This window comes from Cervus canadensis, chromosome 22 (genome assembly GCF_019320065.1).
Source record: "Cervus canadensis isolate Bull #8, Minnesota chromosome 22, ASM1932006v1, whole genome shotgun sequence".
NCBI lineage: Eukaryota > Metazoa > Chordata > Mammalia > Artiodactyla > Cervidae > Cervus > Cervus canadensis.
The window spans coordinates 12,064,875-12,083,152 of NC_057407.1; the positions used below are offsets into that span (position 1 = coordinate 12,064,875).

The window sequence follows — 18,278 nt, forward strand, 5'->3', positions numbered from 1 at the left end:
ACTTTTGCGCGACGGCCTACGCCCCGCCTCCGGGCTCCTCTTCCGCAATTTGGACTCCAGACGCCAGCGCACTCGCGCGAGAGGGCGGGGCAAGAGGAAGGGGTGGGGTTAGAGCCCAGGTGGAGGGAGATGGGGCGGGGCGGGCGCGGGACCGTTAGCGGTCCCGGTCCGCCACAACCGTCAGCGTCGCGGTGGTCCCCGCGGCCTCAGTCTCCCTGGGTCGCAGTCCGCGTGACTCGGCCCCCGTTTGCACGCTCACACCCCTCGCCGGCGCAGTCACCGCGCGGGGCGGCGGCCCGTGAGGTAGCTACCACGGCTTGTGACAACGAATAAAGCTCCGGGACAGCGGCGCCCTCGGCGAGAACTGAACGGGCGGTCCCAGCCGGGAGCGGCGGCCCGTGTGCTACCGTGAGGAGCGACCGGCGGAGGCGACCTCCGGCCCGGCCCCGCACCAGCCGCCCGGCAGGCGCGACATGAGCCTGGTCTGGCATCCGCGGGATGCTCCTTGAGCCCCATCTCCTGCTGTTACCTCCGGGGGACGGTTGTGGCCACACCTACAGTATTTTCCAATAAATCATTATTTATTCTTGCAGCGGCGGCGCCGAACACGCTTCTTTAATTTTAATTTTTTCAACAAGTTTTACCCAGCACTTATCCAGCGAAACAACTTGATAACCGGGTCAAGGGAGCAACCGTTCTGTTAGGAAACCTCGGACTGAGCAGCTTGTGGAAGCCAGCGTCTGCAACGTCCTCCTCACATGCTTGAAGACCATTGCGTCTTCCTGTAACTACCAGTGTGCACAGAATCTAACTCAAGGAACGTCTTGGTCCAGCGATGCAAACAACTGAAGTTTTAAGGTTTTATTTCTATTGCTAGATGATCTTAATTCCCCCAAGAACTTGGAACTATTCTGTAGCCTGCTAACGTGGATTCCCTAGTGCACACCCTTCTCTTTCAGCCTATCCAAGTTCTTTTGTTAAATAAACCACCAAATGTCATTATCAATGCAGGTGCAACTCATGGGTTAGAAGAGATGGAGCCTTAGATTTCTGAACAGCTAATGGCCTGAGCATTTACCTTCATGCAGTCCCTACAGATGTTTATGCTCTCCAGCTATATGCTCTGAGGACATGGTGCTGGGGTGTGTGTCCCTGTCCCTGGACTGACCTAATTCACTCAACACCCCTAAGAAATGCTCTCCTCTCCCCTGACCTGACACTATGCTTCCTTCATAGGAGTGGGTTTTATTTCTTCTGTCCCCCTTCCCATTCAGGGATTTTCCCCCTAAACCATTGAAAACTGTGAATTTGTAGTCAGCTGACATTAGTCAGGGAAGGAGTGGCAGGGTGTCTTCTCCACTTTGGGGCCTTTTAATCTTGGCTCAGATCTAGAGGAAGGTTGAGAACAGGCCAGACCTCAGTGACCATCTGAGCCTGGTGAAAAGAAATGATAGGAGCCAAGGGGTGGTTTGTCAGGGTTATATCTTGTCTCTCACTAGAGGGAGTTCTTGCTTTAGGCAGCCAGAATCCCACAGGCTCCTTTTCCTAGGAAAGAGCTTCCTAACCTTGTTTTTCCTGGGTAGAATTAAGGAGCTTATACTTGGGGGCAAAAGGAAGTGTTAGGAGTGCTACCTTGTATATTTAGTAGACATAAAATGAAGAACCAGTTAGCCAGTTCAAATAGTATCTCCCAAGTTCTCACACTGCTGTGGTATATCAGTAATTCTGACCCTATGCAGGTGCCTCTCTGTGACCTGTCTGTACCTGTCTCCTCACCTTGAATATAGGGGTAAAATGGTACCCTATTACCAGGGGTTTTTGCAAGTTAAATGTAAAATGCCCAGAACAGTTCTGGATACAATTTAATAATTATTGGCTATTACTGGCATTGATACTGGGTGGGTCCCTTTTTTCCTGTTATATGGATGGGGAGGTAAAGTCCACTGTTGCTTTGACCTCATAGAACTTAACTAATGTAGACTAAATAGCTGACTTGTTTATATTTATAGCTGGAAGAGCCTGTGTTGTCCTCATTATAGTATAGAAGAGTTCAAGATAGGAGAGACAGAGGCAGCAGCGAATGAAGACTATAAAAGAAAAGAAGAAGGGACATCAAAGACTGAGGTGGAGTAGGCGACTTAAGAGAGTCCCGGGAGAAATCGCCCAGTGGTCTGTAGTATATGCTTTACTTTCTGTCTCCTCTGTGTGGTCTTGGAGACTGGGGTTGGTTAGTGTGGGAGCACACACCAGTGGTCCCCTGGAAGCTGCCCAGTAACCTATCTTCCCAGGGATGTCCCTACTGACAAAATCCTGGCTCTAGAGCCTTGCTGCCCAGGTTCATATCCTGGCTCTAACACTTGCCAACTAGGTGACCTGGGACAAGTTACTTCATTTCTTTAGGCCTGTTCCTCATCTAGAAAACATACAATAATGGCACTCACTTTTTAGAGTATTCTGTAGATTCTTTGAGCTAATACAGTAAAGAGCCAGGAATATTGCCTAGCAATAGGAAATTCTTAATCAATTTTAGTATCATTTTATTAGGCTTCATGAACATAGTACCACCTGATGAGATTCAGGGTAGGTGACAATAGAAACAATAAAAGAATAAAAGGGGGTTTGTTCTTGCATTCATTCAGTCAACACAGGCAATAGAGACACTCGAACAGAAAGATGACTGTGATCTCACATAATTCAAATAATTCAGTGGGTATGGTGTGTGCTTTCAAAAAATATGAAATGGAAGAAGAAAACTAATGTCTTAGCCATTAGCTATTTTGGTCCTTCATCAGGTCCGTGGTTTAACATTTTGAGGGAAGTGTTACAAAAGGTGTCAATAGAATCCTCAAAGAATACTTGTACCTTTTCTATTTCTTGTGTAGAAAATCTGTCAAGACAAAGAGGGTAACCCAGAGGAAGCCTTCTTCAGGGCCTGGTAAGAAAGACAAGTGGTTCTGTTCAGCTGCTGCCTCCCAGCCTCAGCAAAGGCCACCTGTAGAGGGCAGCAAACTTCTCTTCTCACTGTCCATTCCTTCCCAGAATCGCTAAGATCCTGAACTCAGGGTCTGTAATTTTTAACTGTCACATCCAAAGGGCAAGGAACAAGTTAAGTAAAGCAACCTGAGACAGAAGTGTATGAAGTGAGCAGCTGCAGCCAACTCCTTCAGATGTGGCTAAAATCATATGAAAGCCTAATTGATACCCAATACCACTTCAGCCCAACCTCTTCTTTATTAAAATGATCCTCTTCTCAGTACTCTGCTCCTCCTTGTACTTAGATGGTTATGTTCCCAAAATGAATTCCTAACATCCTTTTTGCAGTTTGCCGGCTATGCCTTCGAGAACCTGGGGATCCCGAAAAATTAGGGGAATTTCTTCAGAAGGACAATCTCAGTGTGCATTATTTCTGTCTTGTAAGTATAAGGCCCCCTTTGCTTTGAATGTCCTATGACTTTTTAATATAGTCTGTCCTCTGTTTTTGCACCCAGCCTCAGATGCATTGCCCTGTTGGCTTGTTTTTCTTAATGGCTGTTTTCTTTTAAAATCTGATTTTTAAAAAAGTAATATGTGTGCCTGATACAAAATCCTAATATTGTAAAGTATGTACAATATAAAGTCTCTTTCCATTAACAGTGTTCTCAGTCCTTCTCCCTCTCCCCAGAAGCAAACAGTTCTTGCAGTTATTTTTTTCCTGATATTTTCTTTTTCTTAAGTATAGTTTGTATGCTATGGAATGCACTCACTTTAAGTATACAGTTTGATGATAAGCTCATATATCATGATGCACTCATATATCATGGGGATAAAATGTATGTTTGCTTGTAAACACTACCCTAATCAAAATAAATATTTCCATCATGTCAGAAAGTTCCCTCCTACCCTTTCCAGTTAGTTCTCTCAAAGATAATCACTGTTTTGATCAATAGACTGCTTTTCTCTATTCTCATAATTCATATAAATGAAACCATACAATTTGTACTCTTTTGTGTCTTGCTACTTTCATGCAACACAATGGTTTGAAAATTGACCCTTGTTGCATGGCTTGTTAGCTTGTGCCTTTTTATAGTGTAGTAGTCTTCTGTTGTATGAATATATTATAATTTGCTTTTTTATCCACCTGCTGATGAACATTTGAATGTTTCCATTTGGGGGTTTTTATGAATAAAGCTGTTGTGAAAATTCATGTACAAATTTTTTTGTGAAAACATGCTTTCACTTCTCTGGGACAAATGTCTAGGAGCAGAGTTACTGACTGTATGTTTAGCTTTGTGTGAAGTTTCCAAATCACTTTCCAAAGTGGTTGTACTAGTTTATACTCTCACTAGCAATTTATGAGATTTCTATTTGTCCAATATTCTTGTCCAAAATCTATATTGTTAATCTTTTTAATTTTAGCATTCTAGTAGGTATGGTTTGGTATCTCATTGTGGTTTTAATTTACATTTTTCTGGTGACCTAAAATGTTGAGTTTCTTTTTGTGTGCTTATTGGCCATTTACATATTTTCCTATGTGAAGTGTCTGTACAAATATTTTGTCCATTTAAAATGTCTAGTTGTCTGGAGACTTCCCTGGAAGTCCATTGCAGGGAGCTTGGGTTCAATCCCTGGTCAGGGAACTAAAATCCCATATGCCACACAAGGAGGTGAAAAAAGAGTTGTTTTGTCTTATTGAGTTGTAACAGCTCTTTATACATTCTGGCTACAAATCCTTTTTCTGATATGTGTATTCTCCCAGAATGTGATTTGCCTTTTTTATTTCTTTTTTATTTTTTTTTTCAAGTAAGTTGGTTTAATTATAGGTGGAATAGAATTCAGGATAGAACAAAGACTTAAGAACACATTTTGGCAGGATTCTGGGCTGGGTTTATGTGAATCTCATAGCTAAGGTAGAAATGACTGAGAAGAATTATAGTCAAAATAAGTCACTGTATATATGTGTGTATACATATATATATATATATATTTTTTTTTTTTTTTGCAAAATTTATTCTTAAGTTTCCAATAGGTTCCAAGATAACATTGCATTCTAGGTATAGGTGGCAACAGATTTTATAGCAGGTAACCCAGATGTTTAAACACCTGGAATGGAATTAAGGCTCATCATTGCCTCAGGCACAAGGAACAACTTTTTGCCAGGTTTCTTAATTCTACATGTGGCTAGGGGACCTTTCTTCCCAGGCTTTGCTTTTAGCTTCTCGAGTTTTTTCTGTTTTTCCTCTGTTTCTGTTGAATGTCTTATCCTTGGCTTGCTTCTTGGGCTTCAGGGGCTTCTTCTGGCCACCTCTGAGGCCTGACATCACACATGCCCCCCCTTCCCCCTGCTTTAATGATATCTTTTGAAGAACAAAAGTTTTTAATTTTGATGAAGTCTAGTTTATCAGTTTTTCCTTTTATTGTTAGTGCTTGTTTGTGTGTCCCAGGAAATCTTTCCCTACCTGTTAAATTGCCTCAGTGTCTGTCAAAATCTGTTGACCATGTGTCCATGGATCTGCATGATCTGTTTTCTGTCATTGATCTGTGTGTCAATCCTTACCAATACCACACTGTTTTGATCATCTTTAAAGCATCTTGAAATTAAGTATTGTAAGTTCTATAGTCTTTTTCCAAGATTACTTTGGCAATTAGTATCAGATGATTTCCTTTTCCATATACATTGTATATTTAGCTTTATATTTTATATTTTCTTGTTTAAAAAAAAGCTTGTCATGTTAGTGATTGGTATTGCATTGAATTTAGAGATCAATTCGGGAAAAATTGACAAGCAATGTTGAATCTTCAGTCCATGGACATGGTATATTTCCCCATTAATTTGGGTCTTTTAAGATTTACCTCAGCAATGTTTTTTTAGTGAAGAAGTCTTGCACATATTTTGTTAAATGTATTTCTACATAGTTTGTGATTTTTATGCTATTGTATAATGGTATTTTGGAATTTAATTTTCAAGGTTGCTGGTGTATAGAAATGCAATATTCTTATTCTTTGATTTTATATCTGCAATCTTGTTAAATTCCGTTATTCATTAGATTTTATTGTTTTAATTTTTTGTAAATGCATTTAGGATTTCCTGTGTACACAATTATGGGTGCATAAAAGCAGTTCTACTTCTTTCTTTCCAAGCTTTATGTCCTTTAATTCTTCTTCCTTCATTGTAATAGCTGGGACCTTCAGTCCAGTGTTGAATAGAAGTTATTTGAGCAAATATCTTGTCTTGTTCCTGACTTTAGAGGACAGCATCCAATTTTTCATCATTAAACTATGATGTTAGCTGTAGGCTTTTCACCAGATTGGAGAAGTTCCCTTTTATTTCTAGTTTGTGGAGGGTATTATGAATATGTGTTGAATTATGTCCAACGTTTTTTCTGTATCTGTTGAGATGATCATGGTTTTTCTCATTTATTTTGTTAATGTGGTTTGTTATGTTGATTGAATACTTTAATGTTAAAGTAATCTTGCATTTCTGGTTCAGCCTCTGCCTGGTCATGGTATACAATCCTTTTTATATGGTGCTGGATTCAGTATTTCGTTTCATTTTTATATCTGTGCTCATGAGAAAGCTTGGTCTGTGGTTTTTCATTCTTGTAAGTCCTATCTTGTTTTGGCGTCAGGTCTTGTTTAATTTCAGTGCATTTTTACACATATACATTTTTGACATAAAAATAAACATACACAGTGCTTTGTATTTTTTTAACCTCATATATTTACAGAGATCTTTCCATTTAGAATATACTGATCTAGTTTGTTTTTTTTTTAAATAGCTAATTGGTATTCCATGGTACAGTTGTGCCAAAAAGTATAAAATTCCTATTAAAGGACATTTAGGTTGTTTTTAATGTTTCACTACTGAATTTTCTATTTATAGAAATTATACAGTTCATTGTAGAAAATGTTAATAACACTTAAAAGTATAGATAGAAATCATATAGTCCTAAAGCCTTGAGTGAGTGTAAACATAGATATGTTTTAGGCCTAATTGGGCTATGATTCAAGTATCCTCAAGTCATCCAACCTTGTAGGCTCACTTTTGCTATATTGTTAAAATAACCTCAGTCCCCGTTACATGTAATTACTGTAAAGTCTAATACCCTTCTTAAGATTTTTAGAAGCTTCTTGGGGTGGGGCTCAGGTGTGAAATTCTTCCAAAGTATGTATATGTTCACTGTTCTTGGGTATATAACAGTTCAGCTTCTTTTTGTTTGATTTCCCATTCTAAGCTCTGCTTTGGGGGCTTTTCAGAAACAAAAGGTCCTTTAAAGTATGTTTTCAAAGAAAAGTTCAATTCCTCTCCTTTCCCTATAAGGCAGAATGACTACAGTCAGGAGACTTTAAAGCGCTGTTTCCTTTTCTGTAAAGAATACACTCTGAGAAGAGTATTGATTCTGTACCAAGGGTCAGTGCAGCAAGAGAGGGAGAGTGTGAGTTCTGTGGGCCCGGATGTGAATGCCACTCGGCTGCCTCCTTACTGTGTGACCTCAGCCAGGTCACTTAATGCACTGTACCTCCGTGGCCTCTAAGATGAGGATCGCAGTGGCATCCATCCATATGACAGGGTTGTGAGCAGAAAATGAGTCACTGCGTTAGGAGTGTTTCTCCAAAGTGCTCAGCACACAAAAATAGTCCTCAATAAATGAAAGACATAGCACAAAGGTGGATAAAACCCCAGGCTCTGGAGTTCCGTTGTCTTGATCCAGTCAGATGATCTCTCTAGATTATAAAATGGGGATGATGATAGTACCTACCTCTTAAAGTTGTTGCAAGGATTAAATAAGTTAATATTTGAAAAGCACTTAAGAGTCCCCAACACCTGTGCTATGTAAACCTTTGTTAAATAAATTACCCTGTGAATGCATGTGTAGCCCACCAAGCTCTATTTCTTGGCTCTCTTACCCTGTCATCCTCCTCACCCCGCTGCACTGTCTCACTGATCATCAGTGTTGACAGCCTGGTTCTGCTGCCCTTCTAGATCCTATCTAGCAAGCTGCTTCAGAGGGGCCAACCCAACAGAGGTTTCCATGGATTTCTACCTGAAGACATCAGAAGGGAGGCAGCCCGGGCCTCGAGGAAGGTTAGAACCCCTGGAGTGGGGGCTGGGGTCGGCCTCCTTTACTGCTCCTCTCATCCCTGCTTCTCTCCTTCCCCCTAATTGGTTTCACAGTCAGAGGACTCTTGAATTTCCCACTGGTCTTAAGTTCCGTCCTTCTCTAGTGTATAGTGTCCTAAGTGAGGAGAGGGAGCAATATCCTGCGAAAGCCAACAAGAATGCAGTGCTGCTTGAAGCTCAGCTCTGGCTTGCCTTAGAGCTTCTAGGTCCACCGAGGAAGAGGAGTGGCTGGTGTTTCAAAGCATTTCCGTTCCACAGCATGCTGTTTTTCTGTCTGTCTGTCTGGGGGCCCTGAGTACTGCCTGGGATCTCATTTGCAGATCTGCTTTGTGTGCAAGAGAAAGGGAGCTGCCATCAACTGCCAGAAGGACCAATGTGTCAGAAACTTCCATCTTCCTTGTGGCCTAGAAAGGGGTTGCCTTTCACAGTTTTTTGGAGAGTACAAGTGAGTGATGAAGGGGGAAAGTTGAGCTGCCCTTTTGTAATTTGTTATTTAGCATCTGATGAAATCAGAGGCCGGTTCTCACGGGCCTATTTTGATTCACCAGAAAATCTGTCCCTCCATTTGATAATGAGAAACAGTGTCTTGACTTGGCGATTTCACAGATTTACTGCTTGCTTCCCATCCCCTCCTTAGATTACAAGCAGCTGGGATTCTTAGACAGCTGCTCAGAGCTAAGTGGGGCTTTCAGGAACAGGAGGCTGTGGAGCTTTGCTCAGTGGGAAAGCAGCTGTGAGAAGGCATGTGGCTGTTCTTCACCCTGCTCCGCCTCCTCCCCATGAGCTTGGAGGTTCACTGGACACGGGCCAGGGTGGTTGATTGCTATTCCTCTTCCGGGCAGCTAGAAAACTGCATCATTTACAAACAAAAAACGAAGCCTATTTATTCTGCCACAGATCATTTTGTGGGAAACATCGCCCTACACAGAACATCCGACGCAGGAACGTGGGGGAGGAAAGCTGTATCTTGTGTTGTGAAGACTTATCCCAAATAAGTGTTGAAAACATCCAGAGCCCATGCTGTAGCCAAACGATCTACCACCGGAAGTGCATACAGGTGGGGCGCTCTCTGCACTGGGGACCATCCACAATGGCCCAGCTCTGAGCATCCTGGGAATGCTCAGGCAATCTCAGCATCTGTGCGTTGTGCTGGAGGTCTGTATGCAGAACTGGTTCCAGAGGAAACTTAGCTGCGTCTCTGGTCATCCTTGACCTGTAGTACCTCATTCATTATTTAGACTGAACAAAATCCTCAGGATGGCTGGAGCAAATGAACTACTCCTAGAATGAGTCAAGTAGCTTCACAATCAGCCATGGTTCCTGAGATTGAAGGAAAGGGAGACGTGTATCCACGGTACCTGACACCAGCCAGGTCGACCACTGCTGGACCCCATGGCTGAAGATGACACCTGAGGCACTCCTGGGTGCTCTCTTGAGCTTTTTGGGTCCCTGATCTGACCCCTGGGTTTGCAGCCCTCGCCCCAGCCTCTCTTAGCAGTATCCTCTGTGCGATGAGGGTAAGGGTGGAGAGAATGTGATCAAAGAGAGTGTTTTTATAAGCACAAAGTTTTTCCATGTTTATCTTGCAGAAATATGCCCACACATCAGCAAAGCATTTCTTCAAATGTCCACAGTGCAACAATCGAGAAGAGTTTCCTAAAGAAATGCTAAGAATGGGAATTCATATTCCAGACAGGTAGTGGAAACTTGACCACAGGAATTGAGCCAGGGAGTGGGTTGCCTATGTTTCTAGAGAGGAGGTGAGTGTGAGGATAGCTCAGAGAATGAGGAAGTAGCATAAGCATTGATACACAGTGAAAAGGGAAGGGTGGCGGGAGAACTTTTCAATTATAAAGGGGAATGGAGCGGGCAGGAGAGTAGGGGTGGAGCGCATGTTTCCAAAAAAAGGTGCTTTGGGGGACAGAGTTCATTGAGTTCTTGAATTCCAGTGTGAAACTAAGGAACCCCTGTGTTCCACTCATCTGCTTCAACCCTCTCCCACTGCCAGACCACTTGCCCCGCCTTGTTGAAAGCATTTGGACAGCCTATTGAACTCTTGCTGTACCAGCTTGAGTTCTTGCTAGTTCTTCCTAGGTGAACAAAGGTTTTACCAGCCGATTTTACGTCCCTTACTCACTGTTTCTTCTCCCACTGCAGAGACGCTGCCTGGGAACTCGAGCCAGGGGCTTTCTCAGAGTTGTATCAGCGCTATCAGCATTGTGATGCCCCCATCTGTCTGTATGGACAAGGCAGAGACAGCTCTGAGGAAGAAGGGTAGGGAAAAGCTCCTGGCTAGAAAGATCTCTCATCAGGGCGATCTTAGGCCTTAGTACAGTTTTCAAGCACAAGAAATTTACCTTTGTCTGCAGATCTCAGGGCAAACACAGTTGCTAAGTCCCATCCTTGAGCAGCTCAAGACTCACTCATACACAAGTGAACAGGTCCCTCTGCTAGGTCTGCTCTCCTTGTGCCCCACGGAGAGACACTCAGGGCCACTTGCTTCCCAGTCTACCTTGTGCGTGGCTGTGGCTGACCACAGGCCCCGGGATCAGCACTCAGCCACCCCTCCATCTTGAGTAAAATGTGTAGTGAAAGATTCCTAGGAAGATCTCAGCAAGGGCCTGAACTGCAGCAAACATCCCAAGAGTGGTTCTGAGTGTTCCATGTGTCCCACAATCCTCCCTTGGCTCTTCCTGTAGGAAGTGGCACCTCATTCTGTGTGCTACATGTGGATCCCATGGAACCCATAGGAACTGCTCCTCTCTCAGATCCAACTGTAAGAAATGGGAGTGCGAGGAGTGTGCGCCTGCTGCCAAAGTCATAGGTGGGACTGGAGGGATAATCTGGTCTTGGTGAGGGTGGTGAGGGTGGGCTGGGACTCGTGGTGGTGGTGGAGGTGGGGGATCAGGGGGACTCACAGTGCTTAGTAAAGGAGGAGGGTGTGCTATCAGATTCGGACTTTCACTTGGTACTTTAATTTGGGAAGAAAAGTGGCTAAGGAGGGGCATAAAGACCTGTGCCTGGGAAGGAAACAGAGGGTCGAGTTGGCCCCTCCCAACTTTCTTTCACCACAGGGTACACACTTGAAAACTCAGGTGACATCCCCTGTTGCAGCAGCACCTTCCTCTCCAGGGGACAGTTCTACAGAGACACCGGGCTGGAAGAGAATCCGGGCCCTTCTTGGACCAATTGGCCAGGATCTTCCTTATTAGAAAACCCAGGGTCTTCTGGTCCCAGGAGGAGCCACTCCTGGGGATCCAAGGGTGTCACACTCTCTAAGAGCTGCAAAAAATCTGAGTAACATTTCCTGAGTAGTTTCTGCCAAGCACATTTGGGTACAGAGCTGTGCTCCTCCATCAGGTTTAGAGGAGGGAGCACTTTGGGATTGGGAGATGAGGAAAGGGGCCAGCAGGGTATCTCTTAACCAAGAAAAGAGAAGTCCTGGGGGAACGCTAGTTCAGAGCAGTCCTGATGCTAATCACGGAACGACTTTGTAGTTTTGAGAGCACCTCTGCTCTTCCTGTCTGATCCCCAGAGGGCCTTTTATACTCTTTTTTTCTTCCACCAAGATTCTCCCACCTTGATCTAGTCTCGTATACTTCTTTCTTCACCTGCGTTTGTTATTATGCAAATAAAGGTTTTCTCTCCATTGGTGTCTCCGTATACATTCACTCTGGAATTTATCTAGCATACTAAGGGATCTACAAAATTCAGTAAATTAAATGGAGAGCTTTCATCTTAGACCTGTTGCTTTGGAGGGAAGTATTTTGCAGGTAAATGGGGACAGAGACTTCATCATTGTGCAAATAAACACACAAGATATCATCAGGAAGGGGGGCAGCAAAGGAGTCCACTCTGGACTGAGAATAGGCCACCACTGCAAAGCTTGGGGCCCTGGACTCAGACAGGCCAGGGACAGCCATGCTCATGTGGGGCAGAAGGGGCTCCCCTCACTCCAGGCAGCTTGGTCATCAGCATACCTCCCCGCAAGAGTGAAGACACAGCTCCACTCAAACCCTCCTACCTGGTGGCTTGAGTATTTCCAGCTCAGGTAAGGGGGCCATGCTAGACAGTAGGCAAGGCAGCTAGGATAGAAATTTGGCAGAAGGTCTGAGAGAAACAGAACACTTGTTTGTTTTTAATGCTTTTGTGGGTTTTGGATTAGTGGGGGAAACTGGACCATTGCCAGATATTGAGTTGGCATTTTCACCAAGGTGACGCTTTTTTTGAACCAAGGTGAACTTGGTTCAGATGTTGCTGACCCCTGAAGACTTACACCTGAATGTGTACAGTGATTCGGATTTGACCAGATTCAATTGGAATCCCAAAGGGGCAGTTAGGGACAAAGTAAATACTTTTAAAAAGTCAAAGCATACTAAAAGGACTATAGTGAAAATTACTTTCTGGACTCATCCTTCCCTACGCCCAGTCCTATTCCCTGAAGACGCCTACTTTCCACTTTTTTAGCCATTTCTTAATATATTAATTGTAAGACATTTTTTACTTCCTATATGTTCCATAAAGACCTAGCACCTTTAAAACCTTCCCATTTTCATTCCTTCCATCTTCTATAATTACATCACAATTTCTGTTAAATTAACCTTCAGTGTTTACATTACCATGGCTATGTAATTGCTGTTTACTACTGAGTCAAGTGGTATACTATGTTTATTTTTCCTCTCCTGTACATTGTTTTTTCCTTTAAGCAAATATATATATGTGTGTATATATATATAAATTTTGCTGTTTACCCGTAGCTAATTCTTCCCATATATTCCACATGATCAAGTGCCTCCTAGTACAGTTTTCCCTCATAGGCTGAATATCAGATGGCTATACACTTCTTTTCTGGAAGACCTGCCTCCTAGAGCCTGCTCCTTCTGAGCTTGCTGCTCACTGGGCCTTCTCACATCTCCCCCATGACTCTGCCTTTTTTCATTTTCTCTCCCGCAAATTAGGGGATTCAGTGCTGTGCTTCCTAAGCTGGACATCCAAGGACACTTTGTCAGAGCTCTGCAAGTGACAAGAGAGGTTTCAAGTTATATTTTAAACAATATTTCACCTATCCTAAAGACTCAACTCTTGCAGCAATAGTTCACAACTGAAACATACTTCCAAAACTAAGACATTAGTTTCTTACAGAGTTTATATAACTTGGGTCACCAGGCATATTCTCAGACATCTGGGGTGGTATCTTTTCCTTTAAATAAGAGAGTCCATTTCTATACTACTCAAGTGTGAGAAATACCACTGTAACTGAAAACAATGGCCCTCAATCAGCACCCTCTAAGCCCCTTCTGCAGTGGGTGGCGGGTGGAGCTCATAGTGGGAGTGGGGAGAGGGGGTGCGTTTTGTCACCCAGACATTCCGTTGCCCGATTTCTGTGTGCCTATCAGAACAGTGCACATGTGTGCACACACCCTTATTAACTTTATCATAGTGTGTATACCCTTACTCTTCGTTCATGTTAATAGCTAACCCCATTTTTGTGTGCTGGAAAGTCTAACTTTGACATGTCCTCTTCATGTGGGCCTAACCAGCCATTCTCAAATAACTGGGCCTTTTCCTTAGACTTTTAACTTGGGACTTTTCAAAGATTTAAAGAAAAATTGTGAAGATACTGTAGAGTCCCCACACACCCCAAGCCCAGGTTCCCCCATTAATGTCTTGCAGCAATATGGTACATTTGTGTCAATTAATGAACCAATACTGATACATTACTATTAGCCAAATAAAGCTCATATTTTATTCAGATTTCCTTAGTTTTTACCTAATGTCTTTTTTCTATTCTAGCCGCCCATCCAGGATACCATATTGCATTGAGTCATCCTGTGTCCTTAGGTTCCTCTTGGCTCTAACAGTTTGTCAAATTTTCCTGGTTTTTGATGACCTTGACAGTTTTGAGGAGTATGGTCAGGTGTTTTGTTGAGGGCCCCTCAATTTGGATTTGTCTGATGTTTTTCTCACGATTAGGGCTTCCCTGATGACTCAGCAGTAAAGAATCTGCCTGCAATGCAGGAGACGCAAGATATGTGGGTTCTATCCCTGGATTGGGAAGATCCCCTGGAGTAGGAAGTGGCAACCCGATACAGAATTCTTGATAGAAAAATCCCATGGACAGAGGAGTCTGGCAGGCTACAGTCCAAAGTCTCAAAGAGTTGGAGACCACTGAGCCACTGGAGCACGCACACACTCATTCATGGGTTTGAGGGAAGAAGACCACACAGGCAAAGTACCATCTTTATCACATCAGACTGAAGTTACCTATGATCAACATAACTTATCCTTCTTGATGTTCATGTTGGGCATCTGGCCAAATTAGTGTTTGTCGAGTTTTTCAAGAAAGAGAAAAGTTACTCCCTTTCCCCCCTTCATATACTGTAAATTTTGGAAAGAAGCCATTCTGTGCAGCACACAATTAATGAGTGGGGATTTATGTCCCCTCCCTCTTTAAGGGCTGAGTGTCTACATGTATTTGTTTGGAGTTTTTCTGCATGGGAGATTTACCTGTCCTCTCCCGCTTACTTATTAACTCAACCATTTATATCAGTATGGACTCATGGATACGTATATTATACTCTGGGTTATAATCCAGTTCTACTTATTCTGTTGGTTCTACTTATTCAGGTTGCTCTAGCTTTGGCCACTGGGGCTCCTGTGTCCTTTTCACATACTGCCAATATTGTGTTCCCTTTTGGTTTGGTTTTGTTTTGAGCACTTCTTTACTTTTTGGCCCTACAAGATAGCCCAGACTCATCTTGCATTATTTATTTATTTTTGGCTGGGCTGGGTCTTTGTTATGGCGTGCAGGCTATCTCTAGTTGAGGCAAGTGGGGGCTACCCTCTTGTCGCGGCACACGGGCTTCTCGTGGTGGTGGCTTCTCTTGTTGTGGAGCACAGGTTCCAGGCACTTGAGATTCAGTAGTGTGGGGCATGGGCTTAATTGTCCCACAACATGTGGGATCCTCCTGGACCAGGGACTATACCCATGTCCCCTACATTGGTGGGAGGATTCTTAACCACTGGACCACCAGGGAAGTCCCTCATCTTGAATATTTTAAATACTTGTTTCAATTGCTGTTTTATAACTTAGGACCTGGAACAAATAGTTCACTTGGGGAGAATAGGAATAGACGTCAAATAAAATTTCCCCAGAGCACCTGCTCCCCTTCCTCTAATTCTTACCTTTGTGGGAACCATGAACTAGGGCCAGAAACTTCAGAATCTCCTTATGTTTCATTTTCTGCTCAACCACCTTCTTTCTTGTCAATTTGAATTTTTTACATGTTTGCCTTCCTCTCCATCCCAGGGCCAATGCTCAGCTCAGACCCTTGTGCCTCACAGGACGACAGCAAAAGCCTTCTCTCTGTATGGTTTCCTACATCCACTTGCTTTGCTGACATATCTATCCTTTTCCCTTCTGTAATTGCCATAAAACATCTGCTAACTCTTCTTTACTTAGGATGGCCCCCACTGAGATGGACATCTAGGGTCTTTCATGGGCACTCTGCCATGGCTACCCTGGCATACTGGGCCCTGAGCATGTGGCTTAGAGTCTAGAGAGCCATAACCTCTATCATTAACCTGAAGAATCCAGTATGAGGGCCACTTCTTCACGCCTTGGCACTCCGTCTGAGCTCTGCTTGTACCCCTGTGATAGCCTGTGCTGTTCTCCATCCGGTCCCATAATTGTCTCTCCCTCTAGATCGGAAGTCCCTGATAGGAAGGGACCTGTCTATCTTATTAACTTTTCTCCCTCTCATGGTGTCTGGCTTGGGACCCCACATTCAGAGTCAGTTTGATGTCACCGGGATTATTGGATGTGCTCAAATCCTTCGTTTATAAACCTGTTGTTTTACTGTCAAACACCAGAGGGCACTGTGAGCACAGTGAGGAAGAAGATTCTAACCCTTTACACATGGAAGGTTGAAAAAGGCTTAGGAAAGTTTCCTTCTATTTTAGGATTGCACAGGACTTACTGCTATTCAGGTGTTCTGAACACATTCATTCAAGTTTATTCATGAGCTGTGCCCCTGTTATATTTAGAGATTAGTATAGACATGACAGTAACTTCTAAGTTACTAATGACACTTAGGATCATAGGTCAGGTCCTTAGATAGGACTGCCTTCCAGGTCTCTCTAGACCCAAAGTGAACTTCCTAACCACAGCTGCCCTCCCCTTACCCCTAAAAATGGGATCTCCCAATTCCAAGGGAATTGAGTAATATGATTCTCTTCCTCTTCTGCCCTACCCTCCTGCTGCGTACACACACACACACACACACACACACACACACACTCTGACATCAGGGTCTTTGGTTGGTGGTTCAAAGGCTCTGAGTTCCTGTAGACAGAGCAGGAGGTGGTTATGAGAAACAGCAACCCCATTGGCCCTGATCCCAGGGACATAGCATCAGCCCCCTGTGTGCTCCCAGACTGCCTGGAGGCTGTAGCATCACAGGGTCCCTGATGTGAGAAGTCTCCCTTACAGACCAAGCCAGGGAGCCCCATTGCAGAGGGGGAGGCTATTTGCAAGGGTCTCATGCCTTGTACATTTTTTCCAAAAAGCAGAATGGGAATTGCAGGCCATAAACCAAAGAGTTGATGTTTTTCAGAAAATAATCTCGCCTTTCCCTGGCAAACCACCTCCAGCCCCCTGACATCCCTGAGTATGAGGCCTGAGTAGAGGGAGTGAAGCCCAGGAGCTCCTCCCCCTGGTCTTGGGTGTAAACTCACTCCTGGAGCCTGCCCTGAAGTGCACCTCTGATAAACAGGAAGGCATGTGCGCCATCAGTGTCCGTCCCTCACAGAGCATCTGAGACCTGTCTGGGCCATCAAAGCCATCCCCAGCCCCCAGGAGCATTCTGGAGGGGACTCTAGCCTCTCCAGAAACAATTCCCCATTGTGTCCCCCTGCTTGGAAGTGGCAGATTTGTAAACAGGCCCTTACGTTCAGGCAGGTCCTGCTCCGCTTTGTGCTAGCGTGTTGTTTTTTCTTCTCTGAACAATGTCCTTTCCAGTAGGGCCAGCCGTTCACACCATTGTCTGAGACCCTTGGACTACAGGAAACAGCACCAGATTCTTATCAGCTGCGGGGGCAGGCAGAGTGAACAGATGAGGTCATGCCCATAAAGCAAGCTGCTGGTCTGCCACATCATTATTCCATACCTCTATCTATGAGAACGGAGCCCCCGTTGTCCCCCAAACTGGGAAATCTGGGCTTTAAGTCTCTAGTACTGTCTCCTCCATTGATGGCAGACACCTGGACTCTGCTCTGGGCTCCTTGATTCACTTTGGAATCCTCTCCTGCCTGCGGCTGTGTCCTTGCCCTGGTCTTCCTTCTCTGCCCAGTGGGATGTTCTTGGCAGTAAAATGCACCCTTGGGATGGGTTAGGTGCACTCCAGTTATTTTCCTCTGTAGGGGATAGGAATTAAGACCGGCCTCCTGAGCCATCCTCACGGCAGAGTTCCTGAGTACAAGCTACTAGTTGGCCGCTGGAGGCCTAGTGGGAGCATGAGGGTGGGCGTCCCTTGCGAGGCCTCCCTGGAGACTGCAGCATTTCCCATCCTCAGTGGAAAATGATTTTTTTTTTAATAGGCTACATTGAGGAACCAGAAGTTTCCTTAATGAAAATCCAGCGGGGAAAGTGAAAGGCTCCGTTAGGACACGGCCTCTAAGGAAGGGGGGGCCAGCAGTGGTACCCACACAAAGGCGGGCTGGGGCTGAGCAGTGGGAAGTGGGCACGGGGCCACTTTCTTCATCTGCTGTGCACCAGGAGGGTGGGTGAGTCCGGAAGAGAAGCCAGGGTGGAGGCCTAACAATCCTTGAGCTCCTTATCAGGTATTATATCCAAACCTAGCCCCACCCATTCATTCTCTTTGCACACCAGGGCCAAGTTTGTAATCTCAGATATCCCCCGGGGATTTGATCTTGCCGCGTGTTGAACTTTCTCCTCGCCAGAGCCCCTTCAGGCTGGGATTTGAGTGAGCTTGGGGTAGATCCTTAACTGGGGTGAAAACTGGTCTATTCCTGAGCAGCTGTCTGCTACTTCTAAGGAGATGTGGCTGATCAGAGACACCTCAGTTTGCTGGACTGCAGAGCCCTGTGAGACCCACCTCACTCCAACCACATCCCGGGTCCTTGCCAGCCCACAGAGAGGAAAACCCGGCAGGCGTCAGAC

The 18,278-nt window shown here is 44.5% G+C and overlaps 1 protein-coding gene across 1 annotated transcript; it reads left to right on the forward strand.

Annotated features, from left to right (window-relative positions):
* Positions 1-77: 77 nt before the first annotated feature.
* PHF7 (PHD finger protein 7) lies at positions 78-11,747 on the forward strand. Its single transcript, XM_043442834.1, has 11 exons — positions 78-858; positions 2,010-2,124; positions 2,883-2,935; positions 3,322-3,413; positions 7,961-8,062; positions 8,419-8,543; positions 8,996-9,155; positions 9,688-9,794; positions 10,256-10,372; positions 10,798-10,922; positions 11,173-11,747. Exons 2-11 carry the CDS (start codon positions 2,081-2,083, stop codon positions 11,397-11,399), a joined length of 1,152 nt encoding a protein of 383 aa, XP_043298769.1. The 5' UTR covers positions 78-858; positions 2,010-2,080; the 3' UTR covers positions 11,400-11,747.
* Positions 11,748-18,278: the final 6,531 nt, after the last annotated feature.

Bases quoted from the DNA above. Each gene is read 5' to 3' on its own strand.
- PHF7 (XM_043442834.1), top strand. From the start codon at position 2,081: ATGAAGACTATAAAAGAAAAGAAGAAGGGACATCAAAGACTGAG. The intron at 3,414-7,960 runs GTAAGTATAAGG...CTGCCCTTCTAG, and splicing joins GTGTGCATTATTTCTGTCTT to ATCCTATCTAGCAAGCTGCT. The intron at 9,156-9,687 runs GTGGGGCGCTCT...TTTATCTTGCAG, and splicing joins ACCACCGGAAGTGCATACAG to AAATATGCCCACACATCAGC.